This window comes from Heteronotia binoei, chromosome 12, assembly GCF_032191835.1.
Source record: "Heteronotia binoei isolate CCM8104 ecotype False Entrance Well chromosome 12, APGP_CSIRO_Hbin_v1, whole genome shotgun sequence".
In the NCBI taxonomy this organism is placed as follows: domain Eukaryota; kingdom Metazoa; phylum Chordata; class Lepidosauria; order Squamata; family Gekkonidae; genus Heteronotia; species Heteronotia binoei.
Genome location: NC_083234.1, coordinates 9,775,930 through 9,791,990, shown reverse-complemented (window position 1 = coordinate 9,791,990; position 16,061 = coordinate 9,775,930). Strand labels below are relative to the sequence as shown.

The 16,061-nt window shown below is 49.6% G+C and overlaps 1 protein-coding gene across 3 annotated transcripts in view; it reads left to right on the top strand.

Moving 5' to 3' along the window:
- The window catches only part of USP2 (ubiquitin specific peptidase 2), a 147,701-nt gene extending 131,993 nt beyond the window's left edge, over positions 1–15,708 (top strand). For 2 of the 3 annotated variants that reach the window (XM_060251272.1, XM_060251273.1), the window contains 8 exons: positions 1,085–1,195; positions 3,527–3,591; positions 5,440–5,543; positions 6,451–6,531; positions 8,567–8,645; positions 10,058–10,165; positions 11,798–11,918; positions 13,279–15,708. In XM_060251272.1, the coding sequence (XP_060107255.1) occupies positions 1,085–1,195; positions 3,527–3,591; positions 5,440–5,543; positions 6,451–6,531; positions 8,567–8,645; positions 10,058–10,165; positions 11,798–11,918; positions 13,279–13,366 (757 nt within the window). In that variant the 3' untranslated portion in view covers positions 13,367–15,708. The remainder of the gene's footprint in view (positions 1–1,084; positions 1,196–3,526; positions 3,592–5,439; positions 5,544–6,450; positions 6,532–8,566; positions 8,646–10,057; positions 10,166–11,797; positions 11,919–13,278) is intronic. The other variant, XM_060251274.1, reaches the window with a different exon arrangement.
- Positions 15,709–16,061: the final 353 nt, after the last annotated feature.

Below are 16,061 nucleotides of genomic sequence, written 5' to 3'. Positions count from 1 at the left end.
AGAATCCAGACTACTGCCGTGTGCTGCTAAACATGTGGGGAAAGAAGCTCAGTAGATTGCTCCATGCAACGTGATGTAAAGGGGCGGGGGAGGCTTAAATCCCCCTTGTGCAAAATCAGGCTGCCGTGCATCTGGAAACTGAGTTCTGAGCATGGAACTTGCAGCGTGTGTTTGATTGGAAGTCCTCGTCATGGATGCAGTGAAGATGCTAGAAGAATATAGCCATAGAGTTTGGTCTCGGAGTGGTGGCGAATGGGTGGCTAACGTAAGAGTTGGAGAGATCCTCCCGGGCGTTATTAGCTGCCTTCCTGTATTGATTCCCCCCCCCCCCCACAGACCCACGGGTGGAACCTGATTGGGTCTCAAGAGGCACGTGGATCATAACAACACCCGCCTTTCTGCCAGTTTGGTGTAGTGGTTAAGTGCGCGGACTCTTATCTGGGAGAACCAGGTTTGATTCCCCACTCCTCCACTTGCACCTGCTGGAATGGCCTTGGGTCAGCCATAGCTCTGGCAGAGCTGTCCTTGTGAGACCCAGTTTGGTGTAATGGTTAAGTGTGCAGACTCTTATCTGGGAGAACCGGGTTTGATTCCCCACTCCTCTACTTGCACCTGCTGGAATGGCCTTGGGTCAGCCACAGCTCTGGCAGAGCTGTCCTTGTGAGAGCCAGTTTGGTGAAGTGGTTAAGTGTGCAGACTCTTATCTGGGAGAACCGGGTTTGATTCCCCACTCCTCCACTTGCAGCTGCTGGAATGGCCTTGGGTCAGCCACAGCTCTGGCAGAGCTGTCCTTGTGAGAGCCAGTTTGGTGTAGTTGTTAAGTGTGCAGACTCTTATCTGGGAGAACCGGGTTTGATTCCCCACTCCTCCACTTGCACCTGCTGGAATGGCCTTGGGTCAGCCATAGCTCTGGCAGAGGTTGTCCTTGAAAGGGCAGCTGCTGTGAGAGCCCTCTCCAGCCCCACCCACCTCACAGGGCGTCTGTTGTGAGGGGAGAAGACATAGGAGATTGTAAGCCGCTCAGAGTCTCTGATTCAGGGAGAAGGGCGGGATATAAATCTGCAATTCTTCTTCTTCTTTGCAGCCAGCAGGACGCTCAGGAGTTCTTGCGGTTCCTCCTCGACGGGCTCCACAGCGAAGTGAACCGGGTCTTGGTGCGCCCCAAGGCCAACAGTGACAATCTGGACCATCTCCCGTGAGTTGGGGTGCAATGTGGCAAACCAGGGAGGAGTAGGCAAAGGGGAAGGTGTGGGATTAGATCCTGGCAAGCAGGGCACCCGTAAGGAGTTGCGGGGGGTGCATCTCATTTCCCGCTGCATCCTCCCCCCCACTATTTCCTGTTTCCCTTCCTGGCAGCCCCCATAGTCAGTCCCCTTGTCCTGCTTCCCAGCCAACCTACCTTTATCTGCTCCCCCCCCATCTTTAGTTTTCCCTCCTTCCCTCTCCCTTGCAACCTCTCTGTGGCTGGGTTATGAGGTACTTGTAATCTGCTGGCTTTATCAGGCCCAGGTGTGCCTGGGTTGTGTGTGTGTGTTTTAAGATTTCACATTTTCCTGCAAACCTGGGATTTCCTTCAGGTGTCTAGAGAAATCACCCCTATCTGTCCCAACATTTGTTTTGTGGATTTACTCATCCATTCTCTGTGTTACAGTTTGGAATCATATAATTGTGCTCCTTTGCACTCTTTTCTGAGAATGTTTGTATTTGTAACCTAATGGCCATCGTGTGTCCTCATGGCCATTGTGTCTGGGAGAGCAGTTCTCATGTTGGACAAGATGCTCATCTTTCTCGCAAGGAGACAGGTTCAAGGAGAGCCTCACCACAGACCTATGTTTGTTTGGCATTATCTTCCCAAGGAATCTTGGGATTTGTAGTTCTGTGGGTGATAAAAAGAAGGCCCTCCAGCCAAGAATTTTTAGGACTGTGCCAAATTCCAGTTCCCAGGGTTGGTTTGTTTGGTTATTTATTTCTCTTTTTTTGGGGGGGGGAGAGGAAGGAACCATGACAGAGTCATAAAAAACAATATAAATCAATGGTTTAGCCATGCTACAAGAGTATCTACGTGTGTACCATTGCACAAGTAGCAAGAAACAGTTATACCTAAAGGCTTTTTTGTCCATACGTACATGTAACTTGTACATAAATTTAAAACAATCCTCTCTTTTTTATGTCACTTCTGGGTGGGGGATTGGTCTTCCTTTCAAGTAAACAGTGAGTATTAGAATTTAAAGCAGTACTGTGATCTGAACTCTCTGCTCACAACCTGAGTTCGATTCCGGCGGAAGCTGGTTTCAGGTAGCCAGCCTAAGGTTGACTCAGCCTTCCATCCTTCTGAGGTCGGTCAAATGAGTTCCCAGCTTGCTGTGGGGAAAGTGTAGATGACTGGGGAAGGCAAGGCAAACCACTGCGTAAAAAGTCTGCCGTGAAAACGTTGTGAAAGCAACGTCACACCAGAGTCGGAAATGACTGGTGCTTGCACAGGGGACCTTTTATTTCCTGGGGCAGTGATGCTCTGTATTCTTGGTGCTCGAGAGGGGCAACACTGGGAGGGCTTCTAGTGCCCTGGCCCCACTGATGGACCTCCTGATGGCACCTGGGTTTTTTGGTGACTGTGTGACACAGTGTTGGACTGGATGGGCCATTGGCCTGATCCAACAGGGCTTCTCTTATGTTCTTCTACCTGGGCCATGTGATGCTCTGTATTCTTGGTCCTTGTGGAGGGGGGCAGAGTGGGAGGGCTTCTAGTGTCCTGGCCCCACTGATGGACCTCCTGATGGCACCTGGTTTAATTGGTCACTGTGTGAAACAGAGTGTGGGTCTGGATGGGCCATTGGCCTGATCCAACAGGGCTTCTCTTATGTTCTTTTTTCTGGGGCAATGATGCTCTGTCTTCTTGGTGTTGGGAGGGGGGCACAGTGGGAGGGCTTCTAGTGTCCTGGCCCCACTGATGGACCTCCTGATGGCACCTGGTTTAATTGGTCACTGTGTGACACAGAGTGTTGGACTGGATGGGCCATTGGCCTGATCCAACATGGCTTCTCTTATGTTCTTATGTCTGGGGTACTGATGCTCTGTATTCTTCGTGCTTGGGGAGGGCACAGTGGGAGGGCTTCTAGTGTCCTGGCCACAGTGATGGGCCTCCTGATGGCACCTGGGTTTTTTGGCCACTGTGTGAAACAGAGTGTTGGACTGGATGGGCCATTGGCCTGATCCAACATGGCTTCTCTTAATTTAATTTAATTTTTCGATTTATACCCTGCCCTATCCCACAAGAGGGTTCCAGGCAGCTTACAACATTAAAAACATTACAGAAACATTAAACAAACCACATCCAGGCTGGATAATATCTTATGTTCTTAAAGTGCTTTTGTTCTCGGCTAAGTTTTATTGTTGAATGGCACATTAATTTTGTTAGCATCTTCAGCAGCCCTCCGTGAGGGAAGGGAGACAGAAATCTGTTAGGCTGAGAAATAAAGATCAGGTGAGTTAGTTGCTGATCTTCTTCCAACTTTTCTCTTTCTTGCAGGGATGATGAAAAAGGGAGGCAGATGTGGATGAAATACTTGGACAGGGAAGACAGCCGGATTGGGGGTGAGTGTCCGTCAGGAAGGCCCAGCAACAATAGGAAGGAGGTTTTGCAGGGTTGGTGGCAGGAGGACATGGAGTATGGCTATGGAGACCCACCACATGCTTGAGGTCAGAAATCACCCCACAAGTATAGAGAGAGGAGAGGTTATCAGCATCAGGAGGATCTTAAGTCGGGGTGGAATTCTAGCAGGAGCTCCTTTGCATATTAGGCCACGCCCCCTGAGGTAGCCAATCCTCCAAGAGCTTACAAGGCTCTTTTTTTGTAAGCTCTTGGAGGATTGGCTACATCAGGGGTGTGTGGCCTAATATGCAAAGGAGCTTCTGCTAGAATTCCACCCCTGATCTTAAGCAACGGAGATCAGGAACCATGCAGTAATTTAAGCTCTGCGTCCGTGTATTGTTGGTGTTCCAAACGAGACAGCGGGTGCAGAAGAGAGCAACAAAATCGAGCAGGTGCAGAAGAGAGCCTTTAAAAGTTGAGAGATGAGTCTCAGGTTCAAAATGGAACTTGAGACACTTGGACCAATGTTTCAGAGGGCAGCTGTGTTGGTCCTGATCAGCTAGATCAAACTCATTTGTTATGAAGAAGAAGATGATGATATTGGATTTATATCCCGCCCTCCACTCCGAAGAGTCTCAGAGCAGCTCACAATCTCCTTTCCCTTCCTCCCCCACAACAGACACCCTGTGAGGTGGGTGGGGCTGAGAGGACTCTCACAGCAGCTGCCCTTTCAAGGACAACCTCTGCCAGAGCTATGGCTGACCCAAGGCCGTTCCAGCAGCTGCAAGTGGAGGAGTGGGGAATCAAACCCGGTTCTCCCAGATAAGAGTCCGCACACTTAACCACGACACCAAACTGGCTCTCACAAGGACAGCTCTGCCAGAGTTATGGCTGACCCAAGGCCATTCCAGCAGCTGCAAGTGGAGGAGTGGGGAATGAAACCCGGTTCTCCCAGATAAGAGTCTGCACACTTAACCACTACACTTAACTGGCTCTCGGATCTGACATAAATGACCTTGTTGGGCCAGGCCATGTGTGTCATAAAATGTAACGTCAGATAGCAGAGACGTAAACTTTATAAAGAACGCAAGCACACATATTTTTTTTCAAAAAAGCTGAAAAGAAAACATGCTTCAAACATTAGGACTCTTGCAATATTTTGTTTATGTAACAGACTCTGATAACTTGACACCACTTGCTCTGAATTATTGCATCAGAATCTGGAGAAAATGTTGGTGCTGTATGCTCTGTATGAGTATGTTCAGGGATTTTTTTTGTAGCAGGAACTCCTTTGCATATTAGGCCACACACCCCTGATGTAGCCAATCCTTCTGGAGCTTACAGTAGGCCCGGTACTGAGAGCCCTATAAGCTCTTGGAGGATTGGCTACATCAGGGGTGTGTGGCCTAATATGCAAAGGAATTCCTGCTAAATCGCACACACACACTGAATATGCTACTCAGAAGTAGGTTTGCAACTTGTATCTATAAGTTGCAAACCTACTTCTGATTCATTGCCATTCATTACAGAAATCTCAAGGTCAATGCTCTGTGCCTAGGGCCCAGGGGAAAACATGAAATGGCTGGGCATTGTAAGCTTTTGTACATAAATTGCTTAGTGTGCTGATCGAGAACATGGGAAGGCACCGCAACGCAGACTGAGGGCTATGTGTTTATCTAGCAGCTATGGTCTTCCTCAGAAAAATAACTCGCTCACAACTTGAATGCCAGCAGCTCACGAAATAGAATTTTTGCTCGCAAGACTCCACAGCTTGGAGGGAGCATTGCTGGGGGTCAGCAGCAGCCCTTCCTGTGCCCGGCTCCCTCCTCACACTCTCCTTTCCTCCCCAGATCTCTTTGTGGGGCAGCTGAAGAGCTCTCTGACTTGTTGTGCCTGTGGGTACTGCTCTACGGCCTTTGATCCCTTCTGGGACCTCTCGCTGCCCATCGCCAAGGTAAGGAGCCCCTCGGCCAGTGCAGTTTTAGGTTGCACGGTTAATAGAAGTGTCATATCCAGGAACACGAGAAGAAATGACTTTCTGTCTAGGTAGGCCTCACCTGGAATCCTGTGTCCAGTTCTGGGTGCCCATCTTTAAAAAAAAAAGATGTAGACAGGTTGGAAGAGAGTCAGAGGAGAGCAATTCTAGATCTTGGCTGTGCTCACACACACTAAACAATGCACTTTCCATGCACTTTCCAACTGGATTTTGCAAGTTCACACAGTGAAATCCAGTTGGAAAGTGCACTGAAATTGGATTGAAAATGCATTATTTAGCAGGTGTGACCGCAGCCTTAATTTATTTTATCAAATTTATACCCCGCCCTTCCCTAACGGGCTCAGGGCGACTAACAGCAGATAAAAACCGCATCGAATGGGTGAAAGGGCTGCTGAAAAATAAGTCCTATAAGGTAAGTTTGAAGGAACAGGTTATTTCTAGCCGGGAGAAGAGGAAGGAAGGCACGTGGCCATATCCTTCGACTACTTGAAGCGCTGTCAGGTGGAAGAGGGCAGCAACTAGTTCTCCGTTGCAAGATCGTTTGGGCTTAAGTTACGGGAGGGTTGTTTCCAGTTGACTAGCAGGAGGAGCTTTCTAATGGTAGGAGTGGTTTATTGTGGGAACCAGAATCCCTAGGGGTGGCTAAGCTGTCTCCCTGTCTGGAGATGTTTCAGTTGAACCTTCACAGATGTCTTTCAGAAAGGCTTGAGTTATGGGTTTCCTGCACTGAACGGGGTTGGACTAGGTGGTCTTGGAAGCCCCTTCTGACTCTAGGACTAGTCTTTGTGCCTTCTGAGGTCCTGCACTTCTCTCCCCCAGATCTCCCGCTCAGCACCTCTCTAAACCCAATTTTCTTCTTTCACAGAAGAGCTACGGGGAGGTGAACTTGACTGACTGCGTGCGGCTCTTCACCAAGGAAGACGTGCTGGATGGAGATGAAAAGCCGGTAAGGAAAGGTCTGGGTCATAGGGTTGCCAACCTCCAGTTGATGCAGTAGTTCACAACTCTAATGCCAGTAGCTCATAAAGTAAAATTTTTGCTCACAAAACTCCACAGCTTAGAGGGAATATTGTTTACTGCATGTCCCGTTCCAAGGATCTGAAGAAGACTCAAGGAAACATAACATGTACTGAGGTCCACAGTCTAAGGTACTTAGGAGTTTTGTACAGCCTGTCCCCTTGGTACTTTTTTATCCTGTCCTTCCAAGGAGGTCAGAGTGATTTAGGCACAAAGGTACCTGATGCTGCGCCAGACCTCCCATCTTTGAAGATCAGTATCATCTATTCTGACTCGCAGTGGTTTTCCAGGTAGAGATCTTTCACATCACCTGACCCTTTTAACTGGAAGTGGGGAGGCCTGTGACTCAGTGGGGGAACATCTCCAAGGCATGTGGAAGGTCCCAGGTTCAGCCTCTGGCACCTCCAGATAAAAAGGACCATAAACAATATCAGTGCACAGTCCGAGTCCTATTCCAAAATTGTCCTGAAATGAATCATAAACCTGAAGAAATCACAAAAGGAAGGAAGCTGCAGCTAAATCAAGAAGCTCGGGACTGGTTTCGGTGAAGACCAGGGGTGGAATTCCAGCAGAAGCTCCTTTGCATATTAGGCCACCCCCCCCCGCCCCCCATATAGCCAATCCTCCAGGAGCTTACAAAGCTCTTTTTTGTAAGTTCTTGGAGGAGTGGCTACATCATGGGGGTGTGGTCTAATATGCAAAGGAGCTTCTGCTGGAATTCCACCCCTGGTCTTCACCGAAACCGGTCCCGAGCTTCTTGATTTGGCTGCAGCTTCCTTCCTTTTGTGATTTCCTCAGGTTTATGATTCATTTCAGGACAATTTTGGAATAGGACTTGGACTGTGCACTGATATTGTTTATGGACGTTATTGGTTTAATCACCTGGACAGCTTAATTGTCAGCCACAATATACTAGAAATTGGGCACAGAAATTGCTGTCATAATTGTTCTTTACTGATATGTTATTATTGTGCCACACAGTTTTCCAGTGTTTGCTAACGTACCGTGTAAGGCAGCCTCGTGTGTGAGATACCAGGGATTGAACCGGGGACCTTCTGCACACAAAGCGGATGCTCTACAGCTGAGCCACAGCCCCTCTTGGAGGAGCCTGGTTCTCCCTTCCCTGTTTTATCCTCACTATAACCCTGTGAACTAAGGTGGAGGCTTGCCCTGCCTGCCTCACATGCCTCACTTCCACTGAAAGAATGTGGTTACTTTACCCTGGCTGGGCCTGCCGCTCCAGCCCCCTTGTCCCTCAGCTAGACGCTCATGTCTTATTTCAGGCTCTAGCTGGCCCTCTCCCCTCTTTCAACGCCTGTCGTGATGGACATGTGTCCTTGTGGCACTGCTACATATCCGTTCATAAACAGGTGTGATTTTGCAAGGCAGGGCAGTGGAGTTGGGAGGTGGGGGGGACACAGTGCCCCCTGCAGGCAGCAGCATAAGGCAGTAAGTGGTCCTTGGAACGGCAAGAGGAGGGGCCATGGCTCAAGCGAAAGAGCCTCTGCTTTGCATGCAGAAGGTCCCAGGTTCCCCACTAACAGTATCAGTCGGAAGGTAATGTAAAAGACACGAATGCATGAAGCTGCCTTACACTGAATCAGTCTCTGGGTCCAGCTAGTATCGGCTACTCAAACTAGCAGCAGGTTCTCCAGGACTTCATTCAGAGGTCTGTCACATCACCTACTGCCAGATCTTTTATTTGGAGATGTCGGGGATCGAACCTGGGACTTTCTGCATGCCAAGCAGAGGCTCTTCCACTGAGCCACAGCCCATCCACCTGAGACTCTGGAGAGCAACTGCCAATTTGAATCCAAACTCTGATGGACTAGTGACCTGATTCAGTATAAGGCCGCTTCATGCATATGTGTGACCAGGTCAGGGCATAAAGCTAGCATCTGCTTACCCCACCAGTACTCATATGGTCTCTTCTCCCATGATTGTGACCTTGTTTCTCTCTCCAGACCTGCTGCCGCTGCAAAACCAGGACGAAGTGCACAAAGAAGTTCAGCATCCAGCGGTTCCCCAAGATCCTGGTGCTGCGTATCCTTTTGTTCACCCCACCTGGCCTCGTTCTCAAGGCCATGAGAGAATAACAGACAGGGCAATGAGCTCTGGGGTTCCACCATAGCACCACTGAAGCACAGAAACGGATCTTGCCAAATTGCCTTTTATTTCGGATGGGCTTATTTTACATTAATAAGCAAGTTTCTAGTCCTCACTGAAACGCTTGGGACTCTTTAGCTTGGAAAAACGTCGACTGCGGGGTGACATGATAGAGGTTTACAAGATAATGCATGGGATGGAGAAAGTAGAGAAAGAAGTACTTTTCTCCCTTTCTCACAATACAAGAACTCGTGGGCATTCGATGAAATTGCTGAGCAGCCAGGTTAAAATGGATAAAAGGAAGTACTTCTTCACCCAAAGGGTGATTAACATGTGGAATTCACTGCCACAGGAGGTGGTGGCGGCCACAAGCATAGCCACCTTCATGACGGGGTTTAGATAAAAATATGGAGCAGAGGTCCATCAGTGGCTATTAGCCACAGTGTGTGTGTATGTATAAATTTTTTTGCCACTGTGTGACACAGAGTGTTGGACTGGATGGGCCATTGGCCTGATCCAACATGGCTTCTCTTATGTTCTTATGTGACACAGAGTGTTGGACTGGATGGGCCATTGGCCTGATCCAACATGGCTTCTCTTATGTTCTTATGTGACACAGAGTGTTGGACTGGATGGGCCATTGGCCTGATCCAGCATGGCTTCTCTTATCTTTTTATGAATCAAGGAGACTTCCAAGTATATGAAAAATGCCTAGTGAAATCTCAAGAGCCAGGGTCCGGGAATAGGGTGGCGGTGGCGGGGGGAAAGCTCTTGCCCATATTTTCACAGGATAAGTTATTCAAAAGCAGCAAATTGACATGGTATGAAACGTTTATGCAGGTCAGCTTTTCCCCTGACAGAGAGCCAGTTTGGTGTAGTGGTTAAGGGACTCTTATCTGGGAGAACCAGGTTTGATTCCCTGCTCCTCCACATGCAGCTGCTGGAGTTGCCTTGGGTCAGTCATAACTCTCGCAGAGCTGTTCCTCTCAAGAGCGGTTTCTGTCAGAGCTCTCTCAGCCCCACCTAGCTCATAGGGTGTCTGTTGTGGGGAGAGGAAGGGAAAGGAATTTGTAAGCTGCTCTCAGACTCCCAAGTGAAGGCCGGGGTATCAGTCCAGTCTTTCTTTCTTTCTTAGCATTTTGATGTAAGACATAGCTGTACATCAGTCCAGAGCTGGAAAATCAGCCCGTTTCCACAGAGCAATGAGAGTAGTTTTGCCAGAGCAAAAATATGAACGATTTGCTTCTGCAGAGAGGGGGGGGGAAAGCCAGATGAGCACCCAAATACCTCCTCTCCATCCCGTAAGACCTCCCTTGTAGTTTCTCTTCTTCCTTAACTTTCTGTCTCAGACCTGAAGCGTTTCTCGGAAGCCAGGATGCGATCCAGCAAGCTCACCACTTTTGTAAACTTCCCGCTGAAGGATCTAGACCTGAGGGAGTTCGCTTCCCAGAGCTGCAGTGAGTGTTTCTGACGGAATGTCAAGGGTAGGAAAACGCAGGCAGAATGAATGGGAGGAGCCCAGGTGAAGGGGCACTGTGAGAATAACCTGATGCGTGGCTGCCATAGGCTCTGATGGGACACAGCACGGCTAACATGTCATTTCCTTGAAGTTAGTTTTGGGCTTTTTTTGAGCAGCGGCACAGCTCCGGCTGGCTTGGTGTCACGGGGTGAAGCCTAATGTGCAAATGAGTTCTTTCTGGGGGTTTTTCTTCAAAAAAAGCCCTGCGTGAAACAACGGTGATGTCAGGGGTGTGGCCTAATATACAAATGAGTTCCTGCTGGGTTGTTTCTACCAAAAAAAGTCCTAGTTTCAGGAGGGTAACCTTGTAGGTCTGCAAGAAAAGAGCTAGATTCAAGTCCAGTGGCATCTTAGAAACCAGCAAGATTTTCAGAATATGAGCTTTGGAGAGTCTGATGAGAGAGAGCATGCTTTTGTCAAGACTCTCGAAAACTCACACCCTGAAAATCTGGTTTGTCTCTAAGGTGCCCCTGGACCTGAATCCGGGTCATTTCTCTCTCTCTCTCTCTCTCGGCTTGGCTTCGCGAACGAAGATTTAAGAAGGGTGCAGTAGTCCACGTTTGCTGCAGGCTCGCTGGTGGCTGACAAGACCAATGTGGGACAGGCAGGTCCGGCCACAGCGGCTGCAGGGAAAAGTCTGATTTAGGGTTGGTCCTGTAGCAGTGCGATTCTTCCTCAATCTCCTTTTGTCCTCAAGAACAGCTATGCGTGTGTTCTCAAAGGAAGAGACAGCCTGGTGGATGGTGTGCCTCCATGCTTTGCGATCTGAGGCTAGGTCAGACCACTGGTGATGGTTGATGTGACAGGTGCTAAGGGATTTCTTCAAGGAGTCCTTGTACCTCTTCTTTGGTGCCCCTCTATTTCGATGGCCGGTGGAGAGTTCGCCATACAGGGCAATCTTGGGAAGGCGGTGGTTTTCCATCCTAGAAATATGCCCTGCCCAGCGCAGCTGCGTCTTCAACAGCAGTCACTTCACCTACACTAAATAATGCTCTTTTGAGTCACTTTGCAACTGGATTTTACTGGGTGAAGTGGTGAGCATCGTTCCCTCTAAGCTGAGTTAGCGTGAGCTAGCTTACCGATTTTTAGCCTCCAGCTCACACATTTTTGTCTTCGCTCAGGAAGGATGACCCCGGACTAATTGACTAATTGATGCAGGAGCTCCCAACTTTAATGCAGGTAGCTCACAAAGCAGCAGTTTTGCTCACAAGACTCTGCAGCCTAGAGGGGACATTGGTTGGGAGCAATACTCCCTCTAAGCTTTGGAGTCTTGTGAGCAAAAATTCTACTTGGTGAGCATTGAAGTTGTGAGCACATGATTTGGCTGCTTCATTAATTAGTTGGCTCTGGGGCCATTTTTCCTGAGCGAAGACAAAAATGCGCGCGCCAAAGGCTAGAAAGCGGCGAGCTAGCTCACACTAACTCAGCTTAGAGGGAACGCTGGATGCAAGTGGCAGGAGAGAGACAATCTGTTCATATTTCGTTTGTGACATGAGAAACCGAGCGACATCTCAACCTTAGAAAGGGCCACATTGTATCTAATTTTATTCTCGCCCCCTTTCCTTTGTAGACCACGCGATTTACAACTTGTACGCCGTCTCCAACCACAGCGGCACCACCATGGGGGGCCATTACACCGCCTACTGCAAGAACCCCGTGTCTGGCGAATGGCATGCTTTCAACGACTCCCGGTAAGGCTGGCCTGGGAAGAAGGACCTCTTCACTCCAAGAGCAATTGACTAGTGCAGTTCGTTGCCACAGGATGGGGTGGGGGGGCACAGGGCTCTTTTTGTAGCAGGAGCTCCTTTGCGTATTAGGCCCACACCTCCCTGATGTAGCCAATCCTCCAAGAGCTTACAAGGCTCTTCTTACAGGGCCTACTGTAAGCTCCAGGAGGATTGGCTACATCAGGGAGGTGTGGCCTAATATGCAAAGGAGGTCCTGCTAGAATTCCTTACAGGGCTCTTCTTACAGGGCCTACTGTAAGCTCCAGGAGGATTGGCTACATCAGGGAGGTGTGGCCTAATATGCAAAGGAGGTCCTGCTACAAAAAGAGCCCTGGGTGGCCATGGTCGTTTTGTAAAAGAGGCTAGACAGATTCACCAATGACCGTTAGGTGTGCCAAACTCAGTATGAACCTCCATGTTCAGAGGCAATAGCCTGAACACATGAACGCATAAAGCTGCCTTTTACTGAATCAGACCTTTGGTCTGTCGAAGTCACTATTGTCAGCTTGGACTAACAGCAGCTCTCCAGGTTCTCGGGCAGTTGAAGGCCTTTCACATCACCTGTTGTCTGGTCCTTGCAAGCTGGAGATGCTGGAGAGTAAATTTGGGAGCTTCTGCATTTGCGCTGCTACTGAGCCACACCCCCCCTCCAGCCAGAGGGAGGGAGGCAACAAGAAGAGAAGGCCTTTGCCTCTGTGCCTTGCTGTTTAGACCATCTTGGGGACATCTAGTTAGCCACTGTGAAAAAAAAAACAAGGATGGTTGGATGTAGATGAGTATTTAATCTGATTCAGCAAGTCCACTCAGTTTCTTACACAAACGCAGCAGGTGCTTGCTGATGCAACAGGGTATAGCACATTGGTAGAGCACCTGCTTAGTATGCAGAAGTTCCCAGGTTCCATCCCTGGCATCTCGGGCTTACGCTGCACACAGAGTAAACAGTGCTGAAACAAACGGCTGGAATAAAGTGGAACAGGCTTCCTCGGGAGGTGGTGGGCTCTCCTTCCTCGGAGGTTTGTAAACAGAGGCTAGATGGCCATCTGACAGCAATGAAGATCCTGTGAGTTTAGGGGGAGGTGTTTGTGAGTTTCCTGCATTGCGCAGGGGGTTGGACTAGATGACCCTGGAAATCCCTTGCAATTCTGAGTCTATGAAAGGAACAGGGAGGCCCTGGCCAAATGTTTTGTGCCCCTTCTCTCCCCAAACTTTGCCCTCCCCATGCTCTTCTCCCAAATCTCCAGGACCTTTGCAACCTGGAGTTGGCAACCCTGCCGTCACTGCCAGAGCGGACCCCTAACAGCCTTTCTTTTTCTTCTTCCGGCAGCGTCACGCCGCTGTCTTCCAGCCACGTCCGGAGCAACGACGCCTACTTGCTTTTCTACGAGCTGGCCAGCCCATCTTCGCGAATGTAGCCACCGCACGCCTCCCTCCACCCTGTCCCAGCAGAGGGAAGGGAGCCAGGCACCAGCTCTTTGAAGGAAACACCCAGGACAATGGTGATTCTTGAGGGATTTTTTTTCTAAGCTGGTTTTTTTTGGTCTTTTTTTTTTCTTAAAAAAACCACAAAAACAAAAACCGCGAAAAAAAAAGGGAGAAAGAGAGTCCTAATAAAGCGTTGACTTATGATGCCGACTTTTACGGGAAGACCTTTCTCCTGCGTAGGGGGCGTAGGCCGAAGAGTCGCTCCGTCCAGCATTGTGGCCTTGCAGACTCCGCGGACGGAACCACGGACAGGGCCGCTCTCGGCTCCCAAAATCACCTGTGGCTATTGGGTGGGGGAGGGGGCTTTGCATTGTTTCCCTCTCTTTCTCTTTCTTTTATTCTCTGTGGCTTTCTTCTCTTGGGCGCACACTCTGTGTTTTTTTTTTTTTTTTAAACTCCTCTCTCTTTTAGTGTGTAATAAACCATGAACAGCCGCTCTTCTGGGGCAGGAACCTGTCTGTCCCATTTTATCTGCACGCCCCTTTCTCTTCCAAACACTGCTGTCCCCTTGCCTGGCCACAGGCCTATCAAGAAGGAACTGGAATGGCGTTTCCGGGGAAACGGGAGTCACTGACTTCGGACAGCCATATTTTCTTCTCTGCGTCCAGCGGCGCCACCTGGAGAGGGCCGCGAAGCTCTGCAGTTTAGAAACTGATTTTAAAAGTTGCACTATGGATTCTGGGTCAGCGTTTCTGCACAGACAGCTGCGTGCACACCGGGGGAGCAAAAGGATACGTTTGCGGCTTTGGCTGTCTTCCCCTGCCGGACTGGCGTGCGTTTCCCAGGGAGAAGCTTGAAGGGCAGCTCCGTCGCTCTGTCATGAACCCGGCCAAGAATGCACAAGCTTGATTTCTGACGGGTCGGAGGCAAGGATCTGGAACGACCGTTCTCATATACCCCCTTAATGTTTTAAGGGACGCTGACTGGTTTTGTTTTTGTTTTTCAGCAAACTTTGTCCTTAAAAAAAGGACAGCTTCTGACTGGAATTGAGGGATGCTGATGAAGTGAACATTGAAAGGGGAGGGAGGGTTTGGATGAATGTTTTTAACTGCCTGCTTTCACAACAGTGCCTTAAACCCTCTGAGGAACGTGTTTTCCGAATGAACAAAAATGCTCTTTGAAGGAAGGCTGAGGGCAACCATGGCAAATGCTTTTCCCGCTTCCTGAATTCCCCCACAGCTTTCATGGGACAGGGTCAGTCCCGTTCAGAAATGTGCCCGGCAGTTGGTGCCAACCAAAGAAGTCACCGCATTCCCAGTGCCAGGTTGCCTGGCACTGGTTTTGTGCTTGGCTTTCTAAGGTAACAAGGCCCCCATCTAGTCTGGGCGTAGGGGGTGTGCAAGCAAAGAGTTCTCCCGCCATCTCAGAGGTGAAGAAAACTGAGCCAGCTTCTAGTCAGCTGATGAACGTCACTTGCCTTATTTCAACTTTTCGTCTCGGCGATTCCCTTCATGCACAAGCGGCTGTTACTCGGCAGGCCGAAACCCCACATAGGGTCCCAAATCCTTTTGTGACAGGTGATAGTTCAACAGGTGTGGTCACTTTTTCTCATTGCTGCATTTCTCTAAGCAGGAGCGGGGGGGCAGGGGTGGGAATGATCCACCACGGTGAATAATTCCCCCCCCCCCGGCCTGTTATGAAGCTGCTGACTACACAGAGTTCCACTCAGGAAACGAAGGAGGCAGTTTCAAAGAAGGCAGACACCTCAGTGGGCATACCATTCGACTGTTTCCGCTTCCTGAGGTGAACGCAACAATCCTCCCTATCTTTTCCAGAGTGGACGGGGATGCAAAAAACGTCCCTACAAGAACCTGAGCCATTGCCTGCTCCCCCCACCCCAGGTTGCCCAGAGGGGCAGCCTTGACCCCGTTTGTTCCTGGCCATCTTCTAGGGTACCAACCCCCCCCCCCCCCCCAGTATTTTCCCTGTAAATTAAAGACCCCATCCCTTCCTGCGTTCTTTCCATATGATACCCACCCTCGGTCACTTCAGTGGCTTCAAAGGGAAAGCCTTCTTTTGGCCCCTCTCTTCCCAGTTTTCACTCCACTTTCAATGTAGCTGGGGTGGGGGGGGCTAGAGAAGACCTCCCCTCAGGGTGAATAGAGAAGGTCATGCAAGATGTCCAGGGTTTGCGAGAGGCGAGGAGGCCCGTCTCAGTGGGCTTTTCCGGTGTGGTTTGAATGGCTTGTTTACTGTGTAAGCAAGGATTGGGGAGAGATTCCTGTCGTTCAGAAGGGAGACTTGTACAGAAATAAAATAGCTCGATAAACTCGACTGGGTTCCAGACGCATCCCTGTGTTATGCACTTGCGCCTTTGAAGCACTGCTCGTTAGTTTTGTTTCTAGGATTTTCTCAGTTGTGGCCTGCTGAGTGACAGGAAGCCTCACGCACACGTAGGAGATCTGTGAGTAACAAGAATTGCGGCACCTCAAGAACGTCCTATGTTTCCTGTGGTATAAACTTTTGTGAGTCCAAACCCGCTTTGGCAAATTCATGAAGTGTTATCCTCACTAAACAGGTATAGATTCGGTTTGCCAGTCCCCAGGTGGGAGCAGGGGATCCCCCAGTTTGGAGGCCCTTCCCCCCACTTTAGGGTCATCGGAAATTGGGGGAGGGAGAGGGAAA